Genomic DNA, 17,590 nt, shown 5'->3' on the forward strand with positions numbered 1-17,590 from the left:
GCTTATAACTGCAAAAACATGTTAAAGTGACCTTTGTGTCAGGCATCCCTCCCTTGTGCCAGATATAGCAGCTGAGGAACATAAGCAGTGCCCTATTACATGACTGTGGGCACCGAGTGCCCTGCCAGTGCAGCAGGGCTCCTCCTATGTGCCTTTGCTCATAACCTTATGGGCATTTTCATTTGGCATTACTAACCTCCTCCTACAACACAACATTCGGGAAAACAGGACAATGATGGAACAAAAACACACACTTGGGATCAGACTTTTATTTGGACTCACATAAATAACAATAGTTCATATATATACTTTTTTTGTATATTATACAATTTTTATATAATATATATTTCCTCCTATGATTTACATTCTTTTTTTTGCTAAGTTATATCTATTGAAACAGGAGCATTATGTTGATGAACACACAGCTGCTTGAGCACATAATAAAGACGGAAATATCAAAGAAGAGGATTCGGTTCTGTCATTGTTTCTTTTTTTTCAGAAATGTAAAAACAATCGCTTGAAAACAGAAATGTAATTAGTTCATCAGTCTTAAATGCGAAGAAAAGCACGGCTAACTGGAAACCTGATATGCCATAACAATATCTTTCCTGGACATTTCTCATTAAAAAATGTTTATATAAAACAGCAGAGAATATCACAGGAAATGCTTCGAGCCGGGCCAAATCGTCATGCAGTGACCCAGTGAATCGCACTTGAACAAATATGCTTTCAAGCTCCTCACGTTTACCTTTTACCCTCCGAAAATGAATAGTGACCTGAAATCCCAAATTACTTGCCTATGGATACCACCTATGATCAATGGAAAGGTTGAAGACTTTCTGCAATCCATTTCCTCCTGCTCTTTTTAGCATGCAGGGTTGCACTCAAGACTGTCAGAATGTGAGACCAAGATACATGACAGCGGCTGCTGCATTGACAGCAACACCAGAACTGACAACAGTGTGACTGAATGAACTGAGACGGAGGGACAGTGCAGTAGTGGACATCTCAGGGTTACGTTCATACAGGAAACACACTGACAATGATTTGACGTTGCTGTGTCACACGTCACCCATTCAAGTTGCACTTTCAGCAGTGTGGAACTGACTAAAAAAGCTCCATCAGTCAAAAAGTGTCTCATTACGGCATCCAGGTATACATTTATTGCCCAAGACCAAAGACCAAAATGATCAACTTCTGAAAATTAACAACCTCATGTAAATGGTCAGAAATCATTATTCTGTAAATGCTAACACATTAAGTTCATTATTGCTCTAAGACACCATTAATGTATTATTCAGTCACAGATTAAACTTTAAAACAACTCGAGTTAACGTTCATTGTGGAAAGAGTCTGATTTGAGAGTCTGACTTGACACTACCCACATAGCACATGTTCGTCTGTTAAAGGTCTGGGAGACGTCTGTAAGATGTCAGTTTTATACACATTCTAATTTATAAACATCTTAAAGGGGTCATCAGATGCCCATTTTCCACAAGTTCATATGATTCTTTAGGGTCTTAATGAAAAGTCTATAATATACTTTGGTTAAAAATTCTCAATAGCAGTGTAAAAAAACACCCTTTTACCTTGTCAAAATCAGCTCTGCAAAAAATCTGTTCATTTTATTGAATGGGCCCTTTAAATGCAAATGAGCTCAGCTTGCCCTGCCCCTCTCTGCTGAGCGATTAGGAGCTGTAATGTTTACTTTAGCCGCATTTAGCTACGTTTATCTGCGAAACTTGCCAACAAGCACATTATTAAGAAAGGCCATTTGCAAGGATGCATAAAAAACCCTCATATTCACTTCTGCTGTGGGTGAAGCTGCATCATGACTGATTCACACGAACATAGATGCATATGTAGATCGGGATCGGCACTTTCCTTTTAAAATCGAAAGTAACGGTGTCCTCTGCCTCTTAAGCGGCTCAGATGTCAGGATTAAATGACGACTGCTATGTTCATTATTACATCCAACAACAGAACACCTCAATCCCTCAATTAGAGTCTTCCCCTTCCCAACAACATGTAAAAGTTAGTTTTGCATGTCGATGACCCCTTTAAAGACATCTATTAGACGTCTATTTGACATCTGATAGCAAATGTCCAATAGACGTATTGCAGATGTAAATGCAGACATCAAATAGACGTCTCCGAGATGTACATTTGCTATCAGGGTAGCTTCAAGTAAATAGACAGATGCTAAGATGAAGAAAGCTGGAAAAACTGTCAGAAGTGAGGTAAACGCAACCTGATCCCATGAGAAAACATACTGGAGAGATTGTATGACTTCTTTCAAACTAGCCACCAATTCGCCAAAATGTAAAATGTACGAATTGTCATGGTTTTGCGTCCTAACCCAACGCAAATAACAATGCTATATTTTTGTAGGGACGTTAAGCTCTCAAGACGTAACAGGAGGATTCGCATACTTCCCGTGCTTGCAAAGTGCATGTAATGTTAAAATGCTCTGTGCTTTCAATCAGAAAGATATCAAAAGAACCATTCAGCAAAGCAAAGAGGAAACCCTACCGACACAAAGCAAAACCTGCAGCAGGACAGTGGCGTCAGTAGTACGAATACTTCCTGTTCTGGATATTTACATCGAACCAAATGGATACAAACCACTTTTTTGAAGAAGTATCTCAAGTTTAGCATGCTATTGCAAAGATCTCTTGCTACACACTTGACTTTTTTGCCTGCGCTAGCACAAGTGATTGTCTTTATCCCAAGACTTGTGCTGCGTCCGAAATCACATACTGCTTCAGTAGGTACTACATTTAAATTTGAACATACTTCCTGACCGTTAAAGAAGTATGTTCTATATAGTATGAATGGAATTCGGACGTACTACATCCGCCACTTGAAAGAGCAGCGTCTCAACTTTCCGCCATTTTTTTAAATATGATGACTCCTCTTCCAGAGCCTCATGGGATAGGAAAGTGTCCATGGTATGCAATTCTGTTTTCGCATACTATACAGTAGTGAAGTATGCGATTTCGGACGCAGCATTGGTGTCCGTATTAGCCCTGAACGTCACACTGCGGAAGATCGTCGTGCGGAAGATTCATCACAGCCGTTAAGAAAATAAATCTACTAGACTGTATTTGCTTTGGATGCAAATACGTTTGTCTTTTTTGCCAATCTTTCGATAAATATGAGATATGGATGCGTGTCAATGAACAAACACCTCCACAGATGGGATTTTGTGATACATCATATATCAATTATTAAAGATACATGTTAAAAACACCTGGGGAATTTGTGCCTCATGCTGTTCACAAAAAACAGAACCAGAAACTGAGATAGTGAGTCAAAATCACAGAGGAAATACATATCATGCCATCATCTTCAGACAAATTTTAAACCAAAGAATCATCTTTTCTCCCTGAATATGAAAAGTGTGTTAATAGACCCATCAGATAATAAACGTAACCCTTATTAAAAACACCAAATCGTCATCCTAACGTAATCCACTATATCGGTCCAAAAGTAAGTCCAACCCTGTCTCAAGTTAGCATGTCTTTTTACACACAGGGGCAACAAATTCAACTCTAAAAAGTGCTTTTAGGGATACATTAAAACTGACAAAAGCAAAACCAACGTTTAGTCATAAATAATTTACAATTCCCCCCTTAAATCTGAGAGCTCATAATCCACTCGGTAAACGCTCATTAACCAGGAACAACTAAAGATTCAACTTCAGCCTAGTTCTGAAAACCAGGAGATAAAGAAGGGCAAGGGAACTTTCTTCTGGAATAATCGGCTCCTAGGATATTCAGTGGCAGCTCTTCATTCCAGACACATAGGGCGAATCCTGTTGGCGGCAGATGCCCTCTTGCTGCTCGCTGCAGTCCACGAAGTCAGGCACGGGCAGCCCTGACATGATCATCAACGACTTGTTCCAGATCATGAAGGTGGGAGCCACTGGAAGCAGGAAGGAAACGTCAAAAGTGTATATGTGCTGGGAGTTCATGGCATCGTAGAAGGACAGAGCGTTGTTGTCGTAGTCCAGCAGCACCCCGACTCTGCGCAGCTGTAGCGACGCCTCCACGATCGACTCCTTGTTGTTGTGCCGCACCAGGAAGTTGTTGTTGCAGCGTGAGAAAACCCAAGACGATGAGTTTTTACCGCTCCATTCGTTTTTGGGTGCTGACTTGTAAGCCACACCAAGAGCGTACCTGAAAGGAAAGGATTTAAGACATGACCAAAGGAATGAAAAACTGTTTTTAACAACTTCCGAGTTCATTATAGAAGGTGTTTTAGTTTTAAATTTTTTGTCATGTGGAAAAGAGCCGCTTTGACATTTTGATAATATTTTACAGTAGGGCTGTCACTAACGATTATTTTAGCAATTGAGTAATCTCCCGATTAATCGAGTAATTGGATGATTATAAAATATTTTTGTGCTGTAATAAAAATAGAACCAAGTAAACAATAGCCTTTAAAATCTTTATCTTACAATTCTGCCCTTTTCTCCTTAAAATTGTGTGATACAAACTCGCAATTGTGAGTTATAAAGTCAGAATTGTGAATATAAACTCACAATTCGGACTTTTTTCCTCAGAATTGCATGATATAGTCGCAATCGTGAGTTATAAAGTCAGAATTGCGAGATATAAACAATTGACTTTTTCACAGAATTGTAAGATAAAAAGTCGCAATTACCTTTTTAATTTTTTTTTATTCGATAAACTGCGTGATATAAAGTCGCACTTGCGAGTTATAAAGTCAGAATTATGAGATATAAACTCGCAAATGCTAGTTATAGTCAGGATTACATGATATAAACATTTTTCACACAATTGCGAGTTTATATCTTGCAATTCTGACTTTTTTCTCGCAATTCTGACTTTTTTTTTTTTACAGAATTGTGATATAAACTCACAATTGTAAGTTATAAAGACCACTTTTGAGGGGAAAACAAGACTGATATGTTTATATCTGTAACGTGGGGTTTTGTTTTGTTTCATGTTCATGTTTTCATGTCTTTTATTATGTAATCATTTCATGCTGTTGTGTCTTGCTTCCCTTCCCTCATGTATTCCTGCCATTGGTTCCCTAGTTTCATGTGTCACGTTCTGATTGGTTGTCTTTGGTTGCTATGGTCTTGTTCCTTGTTTTTCATTGGTTTGTTTGTATCATGTGATCCTCCTTGTCTAGTATAAATAGCCCTTGTGTTTTAATGGTCCTGGTCGCGTATTGAAGTATTGAAGTTGTAATTCTGCTGTCTGGTGAGTGTTTTTCAAGTCTGTTTCAAGTCAAGTCTGTTCATGCCAAGTCAAGTTTATGTCAAGTCTGTTCAAGCCAAGTCAAGTCAAGTCAAGTCTGTTTATGTCAAGTTAAGTCAAGTCAAGTCTGTCAAGTTTATGTCAAGTCATTGTCTGGATTATGTTTCACGTTTGGATTGTTTGGATTTATGGATTATCGTCACTGTAAATAAACTGCACTTGGGTTCATCACATCTCGCCGTCTCAGTGGATGTTTGTTACAATATCACGCAATTTTGAGAAAAAAAGTCACAATTGTGAGTTTATATCTTGCGATCCTGGCTTTATTTCTGTAATTACGAGTTTATATCTCACAATTGTGAGAAAAACTTGCAATTGTGAGAAAAAAGTCAGAATTGTCAGATAAAAAGTAGCAATTACCTTTTTAAATTTTTTATTCAGTGAACTGCCTGATATAAAGTCGCACTTGCGAGTTATAAAGTCAGAATTGCGAGGTATAAACTCGCAAATGCTAGTTATAGTCAGAATTTAATGATATAAATGTTTTTTTTCTCGCAATTCTTATTTTTTTTTTTACAGAATTGTGATATAGTAAGAATTTAATGATATAAATGTTTTTTCTTGCAATTGCGAGTTTGTAGCTTGTAATCTTGACTTTGTTTCTTAAAATTGCAAGTTTATTTTGTAGAATTGCAAGTTTATGGCTAGCAATTCTGACTTTATAACTTGCAATTCTGAGTTGATATCACGCAATTCTGACTTTATTTCTCAAAATTGCGAGTTTATTTTATTTTTTTTGAGAAAAAGTCAGAATTGTGAGATGTAAACACGCAATTGCGAGAAAAAAGTCAGAAAAAATTGCAGTTTATTCAGAGGCAGAAACAGGCTTCAGTAAATCCTTGTTCCAAGGATTTACTGTTTGTGTGCAGCAGCATTTACTGTAAATGGAGCCGCTCTGAGATGCACGTAACCTACACACCTAAACCTGCAGCACATATATCTATTTAACTGAATTGTATCGTTTGTGAATTCACAATAGCATTAAGGGTTACTTACATCCATGAAATGCATCATGTTTGCTGGTTACTTGGCAATTGTTTTTTTAAATCGAGTACTTAAAGGGATAGTTCACCCAAAAATGAAAATGTGATGTTTATCTGCTTACCCCCAGGGCATCCAAGATGTAGGTGACTTTGTGTCCTCAGAAAAACACAAACGAAGATTTTTAATGAAAACCGGTGCAGTCTGCCAGCCTTATCATGGACGTGGATGGGCACCAAACCTTTAAAAGTAAACAAAAACATGCCCAGACAAATCCAAATTACACCATGCGGCTCGTGACGATACATTGATGTCCTAAGACACGAAACGATCGGTTTTTGTGAGAAACTGAACAGTATTTATATCATTTTTTACCTTTGATACACAGCCACGTCCATCTGATATGAGCACGAGTTTGGCATCAGTCACGTCACATGTGCACGCGCTCTGTCGTAGAATACGCAAACACCGGAAGCGATCTGTCGCATGAATACGACACTCATTGTTTCCACAGTGCACAGAGATTGTGAGTATAGCGGCTATTCAAAATGGTAATTACTTGCGCGTATCCTGATTGTTCAAACCGATTTAAAGCTAAAAGATTACGTTTGCTTGCGCAAACTCATCCGGGACTTTTCACTGATTTCCCCTTACGGCGTTTGCGTATACTACGCCAGAAGCGCGTGCACATGTGACGTGACTGATGCCAAACTCGTGCTCATGACAGATGGACGTGGCTGTGTATCAAAGGTAAAAAATGATATAAATACTGTTCAGTTTCTCGCAAAAACTGATCGTTTCGTGTATTAAGACATCAATGTATCATCACGAGCCGCAGGGTGTAATTTGGATTTGTCTGGGCATGTTTTTGTTTACTTTTAAAGGTTTGGTGCCCATCCACGTCCATGATAAGGCTGGCAGACTGCACCGGTTTTCATTAAAAATCTTCGTTTGTGTTTTTCTGAGAAAACAAAGTCACCTACATCTTGGATGCATTGGGGGTAAGCAGAGAAACATCACATTTTCATTTTTGGGTGAACTATCCCTTTAACTGAATCAAGGAACTGTTACAGCCCTATTTTACAGGAATAAATTTCAAGCAACACAAGGGTTGGCAGGTAATGACATCATGTTCTGTTTTAAGCAAATGATCTATGAGGAGTGTGACTCAATTGCCTATAAACATAACAGTTACAAGCCTGAAAATCTGAAATCACTTACCATGTAGAGGCTCCCAGTAAAACCTCCCAATAATGGCAGCCGCTGTCGATAAAGACATTGCCAGCGGCACCGTAGGATCCGGTTCCGCTGAAGCGTTCCGGAGTGTGACTTTTCTTCAGGGAGCTTTCATCCTTCTCCATGGTCAGACAGTCATTGGAGAGGCGCAGCTTCTTATGGGCCGTTTTGGGGTCCAGTTTAAAAGGCTGACCTGAGGAGCAGAGGAGACAGAGATGGGTGAAATACAACAGGAACAAGTGAAATATGAGTTTGGTGACCTGAGGAGAAACTCTCAACGGTCTGCTGGAATTTGTGCAATTTGTTAAATGTCAGATTGAGCTCTTCTGGTTAATTAGGAGATGAGCAGTTGTGATAAAAGAGAGAGTGTGTGTGAGAGAGAGTTAAAGTTGTATATTTTCTCAGTTTTATATTTCTTGAAAAGCAGAGGTGACCCCGCAGACCCGACATTTAACTTTGGCACGTCTAAATCTTCCCATCCCCAGCGTAATGACTGACAATACAGGAAAACAATCAGCTGCGCTCCGTCCCTGCCCACAAACCAATCATCTCAACCCAGAGTGAGGTTTACTGCACCCAGATATGAAAGGTTCTGGCAATGTGCTGCTGGAAGCCAATTACATTAACACGCTCTTGTCTTTGAACTGCTTATCGCTGCGAGCGCAGCCATTCTCAACACTCGTGCAGTCATGCCATTTTACAGCATGTGTTTGAGGGCACTGGGAAAAGCGATGCAGATGCAAACACACACACACACACACACACACACACACACACACACACACACACACACACACACACACACACACACACACACACACGTTGGGTTTACATGTTTTATGGGGACATTCCATAGGCGTAATGGTTTTTATACTGTACAAACCGTACTTTCTATCACCCTACACCTACCTTACACCTAAACCTAGCCCTCACAGGAGATTGTGCATACTTTTACTTCATCAAAAAAACTCATTGTGCATGATTTATAAGCCTGTTTCCTCATGGGGACCTGAGAAATGTCCCCACAAGGTCAAAATCTACTGGTATTCCTATCCTTGTGGGGACATTTGGTCCCCACAACGTGATGAATACCAGGTACACACACACACACACACACACACACACACACACACACACACACACACACACACACACACACACACACACACACACACACACATGTTTGTTTTTGTGAATTGTGGGGACATTCCATAGACGTAATGGTTTTTATACTGTACAAACCGTACTTTCTATCACCCTACACCTTCCCTACACCTAAACCTAGCCCTCACAGGAGACTGTGCATATCTTTACATTCTCAAAAAAACATTTTCTGTATGATTTATAAGCCTTTTGAAAAGTGGGGACATGGGCAATGTCCTCATAAGTCACCCTCTCCTTGTAATACCTATGTCATACCCATGTTATTACACACATTTGTGTCCTGATATGTCACAAAAACATGCCCACACACACACACACACACACACACACACACACACACACACACACACACACACACACACACACACACACACACACACACACACACACACACACACACAGTGTAATGCATTCTATTGTATTGTATTCAATTTACTGTTTTTTTCCAGGTTTTCTTTTGGTGCACATCCAAATGAACTATGTGAATAAACTATGTATATTGTGAAAAGTGTTATTCAAATACATTTAATGGCATTTGATATTACATTTCTTGTACAAGCCATTTTAGAGAATTGGTCCCAAGTCAGAGCAGGAAACAAAAAAAAATAAAAAATTGTACGTATGCCAATTGTATAATATTCAAAGTACACATTGCTACTAACTGTCCAGTTAATTTTCATGTGACCATGGACCACAAAAACTTTTTTGAAATTGAGATTTATAAATTACCTGAAAGTTGAATAGGTCAGCTTTCCATTGATGTATGGTTTGTTATGATAAGACAATATTCTAAAATCTGGAATCTGAAGGTGCAAAAAAATCTAAATATTGAGGAAATCGCCTTTAAAGTTGTCCAAATGAAGTTCTTAGCAATGCATATTACTAATCAAAAATTAAGTGTCGATATATTTACAGTAGGAAATGTACAAAATGTCTTTACTTAATATCTTAATGATTAAATGTTTTATCATTTTGACCCATACAATGTCTTTTTGGCTATTGCTACAAATATACCCATGCTACTTGAGACTGGTTTTGTGGTTTAGGGTCACATATTGTATTTTCTGAAAGTTTTGAAATATTTGTCCTTTCTCAAATTTTGTCTGTACCGAAACTGTAATAATAATTTAATTAGAAGGGTTATATTGACCTATTAAGATTTTGCTCACATCTACAGTGTAAATATAATTTTTTTGCTATTTTATTACATTTGTTTAGAGGTAAATCAACAACAGTGACATTTTTAACAATATTTCAAGTGTAATTTATGAGATTTGTTGTATTTTGAATACAATTTGTCTTTCTAAAAGGCAAAAACTTGATCATACTGATTTCAAAGTTAAGGATTCATTAGTTTGAATATTTATTGAACCAAAGACTATCATAACATCTTAGCTGATAATTCAGTATACTTTATTTTTGACAAAACGTCCCATGTTTCAGTCGAGACGTTTTGGTAACGACCACATCACATTACAGAATTTTAACACACAAAAATTGCATAACTGTACTAAAATTTTGTTTATTTCCCCCAAAGGTAAGGATTACATGTTCCCTTTTTCAGTAGTGATAGTTTTATGGGATAACACCTAAAAAAAACGAGATGTCACAGTTGAAAGTACCCAATAAATGGTGATTTTATATATATTAAGCTTACTAATAATTTAAATATTATTGTGGGTTTCAATAGATAATAGAGGGATCTTAGTAGAGTTTAATACTTAAATGCTTTTTAAATGTGTTTCTTTGGTTGTGGGACAGCACTTTGCACCAATTCTGTACAATGGCCCATATAAGATACAAGTCATTCTGAATACCACATAGCTCATTTGCCTCATTAATATTAAATAATTACATGAAACATTAAAGATGCAGCATCTGAGGCTAAAAGGATCCTGTTCTTTGGTCCCAGTACATTTCACAGTCGAGTGGCCCTGTGATACGATCACTTCCACATCTTCTCTGCCTTTGCGAATTACAGTAACCACTCAAAGGCTGCTGAGAAATTATGAATAAAGCGTGAGCTCTAGGATTCGACTGAGGGTTGAGCATGCTCTTGCTCTGGATTCCTGAATCAAACAGGAAGTGATTATGTAAATGTCTTTAAATAGCATTTCTCTTGAGACTGGACTTTCACGGTCGAGTAGGCACGGTGAGTACGTGTGTGCCAGAGAAAACATAAAACAGAGAATTGGCCCAAAATCAGTTTCCTGTTTTATATGGTCAGATGGGCAGAAGCCACAGCTGTGGCAAATAGATTCCTTGACAATGCAAGGGTTAAAATGTCTTCTCTGGTGAATACTATATACAGCAGATTTAGATTTTCACTGTGAATGCTAATGCTACCGTAGTACAAAGAGAGAAAGTTATACCTTGGCTAAGTTTCCTAAAGCACTAGGAATAACAGCGGTGCTTAATCTCTATAGCAATGTTATCGAAGTAGCACACACACTAACGTTCAAGCGTTTGGGATTAGTATAATTTGTTTTTTAAAGAAAAGTGTTAGAAATTAATACTTTTATACATTAAATTGATCAGAAGTTACATTAAAGACATTTAAAATGTCACCAAAAAAAATCTATTTCAAATTAACACTGTTCTTTTGAATTTTATATTTTAAAAAATCCAGAAAAAAGACACAATTTCCACTAAAATCTGAAGCAAAACAACGGTTTTAAACATTAATATTATAAAAGAATGTTTTTGGAGCAGCAAATCAGCATATTAGAATGATTTCTGAAGGATCATGTGACACTGAAGATTGGAGTAATGATGCTGAAAATTTAGCTTTGCATCACAGGAATAAAATATATTTTAAAATATATTCAAATAGAAAACTGTTGTTTTAAATTGTAAAAATATTTCATAATATTGCTGTTTTTACATGCATCCTTGCAAAAATAAATAAATGAGAAAAAAAAAAAAACATCTCAGGGTGCAAAAAAAATCTAAATATTGAGAAAATCGCCTTTAAGGTTGTCCAAATGAAGTTCTTAGCAGTGCATATTACTAATCAAAAATTAAGTTTTGATATATTTACAGTAGGAAATTTACAAAATATCTTCATGGAACATGGTCTTTACTTAATAATGATTTTTGGCATATTTTATATTTTAAATAATTTTGACCCATACAATGTATTTTTGGCTATTACTACAAATATACCTGTGCTACTTAAGACTGGTTTTGTGGTTTAGGGTCACATATTCTTTTTTTTTAAGTTTTAAAAAAATCCTCTCTCCAATTTTGTCAGTACCGAGACAGTAATAATAATTTAAATAGAAGGGTTATATTGAGCTATTAAGATTTTGCTTACATCTACATTATACATATATATTTTTGCTATTTAAAAATAAATAAATAAATAAATAAATGAGAAAAAAACTTTTGATTGGTAGTTTTGTAGGTTCTACCCAATAAGGAGCTATCAATGTGCCAAATTATGGTTTTATAAAACAGTAGTTTAAAGGTTATTACAGTCTTACCTGCAACATTACCAAAATTACTAGCCTTTCTCTCTTTGGAGTCACACAAACATTTTAAAAGGCTTACATTTTGAGTCTAAACATCAATATCTTACAGCAACATATATATGCTTGAGTACATTTTTGTAGGACAGGCTTTCACAGCACAATACAGCTAAAACACTGGAGCTCTGTGTGTGTCTGGGTGGAAATGGCATGTAATGGCACTGCTGTCTAAAAACAGCATTATTACAGTAGCAAAAAAGTCAGGTGGGGGTGAATGATGGAAAGCGGATTCTCACAGAAGCTCGAGGAACCATGAGAAAGCGCAGGACTGAGAGAAAGAAACAGACGATGAAAATGAGCGAGCGAGGAACGTTTGCCGTTTCCTCCAGACATTCCTGTATTTCTTCTCTCAAACTCCTCCACAAGGCTGCAGAGAGACTCTGATGCAATAACCTATTTGAATGCTGTCAGCTGGTGCGCTTCATCTTGATTGACTTCTTTGCTGTGAGAAGGCTGGGTAACGTCTTGACAGCTTAGGTGAGGGACCCGGGCTTTCCCAGACCTCACTTTCTCTCTCTCACACATAGCGGTTTGACACCAAACCAACTGATGGTTCTCATTATTTGCATGCTCGGGTACCTGTCACAGATGGAAAACCGATAAAGGTACTGAGCGGTAGAGTATGATAGAGCTGCTGCATTTACACTGATGTACGACCAGCATGTCTACAAGAACTCGGGATACAAGACCTGAGAGGAGTAGACTGGTGTGTATGGCCAGATTTATCATTCAGATAAGGTGTTGATAATTTGAGATTACTTGTGTCAAGCTCTAACCTTCCCTACCAATATTCTGTGATAGTTGGGGTTCAGGGCATATTTTCCATTTAAAAATATTAAGGTTAGGGTTAGGTAAGTGAATCTGTACAAAAAAAAAAAAAAACCCTTCATTTTAAGAGTGTATAGAGTGCTGCAGCCAGGAATGAGTCCTTAAAGGGATAGTTCACCCAAAATGAAGCCCTTTATTTACTCACTCTCCATGCATCCTAGGTGTATATGACTTCCTTCTTTCAGACGAATGCAATCAGAGTTATATTAAAAATGATCCTGCCACTTCCAAGCTTTAGAATGGCAGTGGGTGGGAGTTTCTCTTCATCAGTTCAAAACAAGTCCAATAAAGTGCATCCATCCATAATAAAAAGTGCCTCACACAGGTCTAGAGGGTGAATAAAGGCCTCCTGTAGTGAATCGATGTGTTTTTGAAAGAAAAAAATATCCTTATTTAAAAAGTAAGATTCACTTTAATCTAGCTTGCGCCAACTGGTCGTACATGGAAGCAGCTCTGGGCGGCTGTCATGTCGCCTTTTGTTTACAGGAGCAAAGCAAGCAAAGTTTCCTTACTTTAGCAAAGGAAAACCAGGTTCCTTTTGGTTTCCTTTTACTTTACAAATCTTCATTTTTGAATTCCTGACCATTGTTTTGGTTTCTCCATAACGTGTCGAGCTTCTTCCATGTACGACTAGATGGCACAAGGTAGATTAAAGTGATTCTTACATTTTAAACATGGATATTATTTTTACAAAAACGCATTGATTTGCTACAGGAAGCCTGTATTCACCCCCTGGAGCCGTGTGAGGCACTTTTTATTATGGATGGATGCACTTTATTGGACTTGTTTTGGACTGATGTAGAGAAACTCCCAACCACTGCCATTCTAAAGCTTGGAAGAAAATATAATTTTTAATATAACTCCATTTGAACTCGTCTGAAAGAAGGAAGTCATATACACCTAGGATGCCTGGAGGATGAGTATTCAATGGGCTAATTGTCATTTTTGGGTGAACTATCCCTTTAAACCTGGAAACAGTTAGCATTTTTGTACTTTCAATGTGTTTAATGCCAGAAACAAGGTCCGTGGTTAAAACAAGCTCAAGATATTTTCATGTTTTGTTCATACATGAACATACATGAATAAAAACCACATTAGTGATTTAAGTTTTTACAGGTAATTTCTAACAAGCAACTACAACTTCAATGCAGCTTTAAAGGGCTCTACACAATCCCAGACAAACAATTAGGGTCTTGTCTAGCAAAACGATCTGTCATTTTCTAAAAACCAATTCTCGTGACTAATTAATGTGTAAGTCTAGCTAGTGCAAAATGAGCATGTTTTTAAGAAAATGGGCGATTGTTTTAGTAGATAAGACCATTATTTCTTGTCTGTGATCGTGTAGAGCCATTTGAAGTGGCACTGAATCTGCAATTTGGACCTTCATCCCATTGGCCACCACTGAAGTCCACTATATGGAGAAAAATCCAGAAATGGTTTCCTCAAAAACCAGTTAAAAATATATTTTTCTACAACTGAAGAAAGAAAGACATGAACATCTTAGATGACATAGGGGCAAGTAAATTATCAGAAAGTTTTAACTCCTGATAATTAAACTAATGAACTAATCCTTTAAATACAGTTAAAAAAAATCATGTTCTAATATTTGTTTTTATTGTAATGTGTGAGAACTATTAATGATCAAGGTTCATTTATGAGATCAGGTTGAAATTCAATCACAGCACAAGGCTTATTTCCGGCGATTGCATTTAGGAGTCAAAATTACTAACAGCTGTGTTCATTTGTGAAGATTATCTTAATGAACAAAATGTGTAAGAAAAGGCTAATGAATAAAATCCTGGCTTTTACTTGAGGGAGCCAGGGTGATGCAAACTTCTGGGTCGAACTACAACAAAGTATCATCCCAGCAGCACCATATTTTTGAAGTGAATGTTGAGTAAATATTGCGTAAAATAAATGTTCACTTTGGGAATATATTGCATACAGCTGTCAGCTATTGAAAAAGCCATATCGATTGTCTACTGCCACAAGGTTTATAGATCCTTAGTGCAGCTCATGAGGACTGGACTTACTATTGGTTTTGAGTCGAGCAGGTTCACTGTTTCTGCTGCCTGCCTGGTTGATAGCCTTGACGAAAAAGATGTAACGGGTGCCGCTCTGCAGGCCGTGGACCGTGTAGTGATTCTGCTTGATATTGGGCACGATCATCCAACTATCTACAGAGTTATACAGACCTGTGAGGTAAGAGAGACAGAGCATAACATTAATCACAGATTCAGCACTCTTAGTCAGGACTGTGTTAGCAGAGATTAACATAGAAGAACAGTGCAATAATAACCACATACGAATAAATGTTTGAACACAGTATGAAGTTCATTATTCGAGGCATGTCCATTTCTGTTTGATGTGAAAACACATATAGCACACATTCGTAGAGAGACTCGGGATGTTTGCCTCGGGCAAACAGATGCCCCTGAATCCAGTTTCTCATGATGAACCATTTGCCCAGAATGTCCTCAGGAAACAGCACTGCCATTAAAACCACTGGCATTGATACTCAAGGTCTGTTAAATGTGTGCCAGACAAATGGCAAAAGCACTTCATAACAACTTTAGAATAAAATCGACTTGCATACAAACACTACATACTTATATATATATATATATATATATATATATATATATATATATATATATATATATATATATTAAATCAAATAAATAATAAATAAATAAATACACACATAAATACAAAAAACAATGTATTTTGTTTTGAGTACATTTTGTATATATCAATTAAAATAATATTATATCAGCTAATGGCCATCCTCCTCTTTAGAAATAATCAATGCAATTATAATTACTTCCAAAAGACATATTACAGTATGTAGTAAAATAACCAATAATGAGGACGACATTGATGATTATAATAATGCAAAAATTACTAAATAGAAATTTTAAGTATTCACATTATTCATACTGTTTATATCATTATATTAATATGAACATTGTATCACCCACTGGCTAACATAAAATAAAATAAAATAAAATCTCCAAACTGTTTGTTCTTCTATGTAAGGTTATAGGGAAGCTGGAGCTTATAATAATAATAATAATAATAATAATAATAATAATAATAATAATAATAATAATAATAATTTGTAATGTTCTAAAAAGTAGTATTTTAAATAAATATTGGTTATATTTGTTATATTAACACCACAAATAAAATAAAATAAAATAAAATAAAATAAAATAAAATAAAATAAAATAAAATAAAATAAAATAAAATATAAAATAAATCAACTCTCTAAACTGTTCTTCTTATATGTATGGTTATAGGGATGCTGGAGCCTATAATAATAATAATAATGTTCTAAAAAGTAATTTTGAGTAAATATTGTCTATATAAATTATATTGACACCAACAGCAATAAATAAAAAAACAATAAAATTTTATTAAAATAAATGAAATTGAATAATAAAATAAATCCTTCTATGTATAGTTTTAGGTATGATGGAGCCTATAATAATAATAATAATAATAATAATAATAATAATAATAATAATGTTCTAAAAAGTAATTTTAAGTAAATATTGTTTATATCAGTTAAAAATAATACCAACAACGGCACATTAAATAAAATAAAATTTTATTAAAATAAATTAAATAAAATAATAAAATAAAATAAATAATTCTATGTATAGTTGCAGGTATGCTGGAGTATGTATCAATAATAATAATAACAACGTGTATAGCCACTTTCTATCTTGCTCTCTAGATCACTATCATCCATTTTTTAAAAATCCTTATCATTCAACCACATTAAATCTGCAAAAAATTTACTCTGTCCTTTCGCAAGGACATCTACTGCATCATTTCTTTTGAGCAGAAACCATATGTCTAAGGAATAAAGACGCCTTCTTATAAACGCAATTGCATATTATATATTTAAGTATGCATATAAATAAAAAAGTACACCATCTGATAACTGGATGAAAAAGAAAGCAAAGCTTATAAAGTATTAACAGTTTGCATCCATCAATTGCATGTCTCTAATATTTTTTTCATGAGCAAAAAAGTCATTTGATTCACGTCCATATCAAAAAGGCGTTTGATGTTGTTGTTTGATGAACAGGATTAGCATAGCAGACTACAATATGCTGCTTACATTGTAAATTCTCTGCTGTTGCTTGACATTCAGAGGAAGAGAGACTTCAAAGAGGGGCAGATGAAGGTATGTGTCATTGGCTAAAAAGAAGGCAGGGTGAATAGGGATCCTAGACTATGCATAAGCGAGTGTGTGTGTGTTTGCAGATGAAAGGGAGCTAAAACACAAAACTGGAACAGGGCTGCTCCCAATACTGTCGGCAAATCCAAACTAGCCTTTGATGCTTCCATTGTGTGTTTGTGTGTTTCCATGACTGTTTCGATGTCATCAATACCAACAGAACACATAGTAAGAAGAATTAAACCTAATAAGTTAAAAGTACAGACATTACAGTGCCTTGCAAAAGTATTCATTCATTTTTTTCACATTTTTTTTTATGCAGCATTATGTTAACTGCTTTAAATTACTTTTTTTTTTCACATCAATCT

At 36.1% G+C, this 17,590-nt stretch overlaps 1 protein-coding gene across 3 annotated transcripts in view; it reads right to left on the reverse strand.

Moving 5' to 3' along the window:
* Positions 1-254: 254 nt before the first annotated feature.
* The window catches only part of mid2 (midline 2), a 148,675-nt gene continuing 131,339 nt past the window's right edge, over positions 255-17,590 (reverse strand). For all 3 annotated transcript variants that reach the window (XM_073820535.1, XM_073820536.1, XM_073820534.1), the window contains 3 exons: positions 15,064-15,225; positions 7,494-7,701; positions 255-4,181 (listed from right to left, as the gene is read on the reverse strand). In XM_073820535.1, coding sequence (XP_073676636.1) covers positions 3,779-4,181; positions 7,494-7,701; positions 15,064-15,225 — 773 coding nt within the window. In that variant the 3' untranslated portion in view covers positions 255-3,778. The remainder of the gene's footprint in view (positions 4,182-7,493; positions 7,702-15,063; positions 15,226-17,590) is intronic.

This window comes from Garra rufa, chromosome 16 (assembly GCF_049309525.1).
Source record: "Garra rufa chromosome 16, GarRuf1.0, whole genome shotgun sequence".
Lineage (NCBI taxonomy): Eukaryota > Metazoa > Chordata > Actinopteri > Cypriniformes > Cyprinidae > Garra > Garra rufa.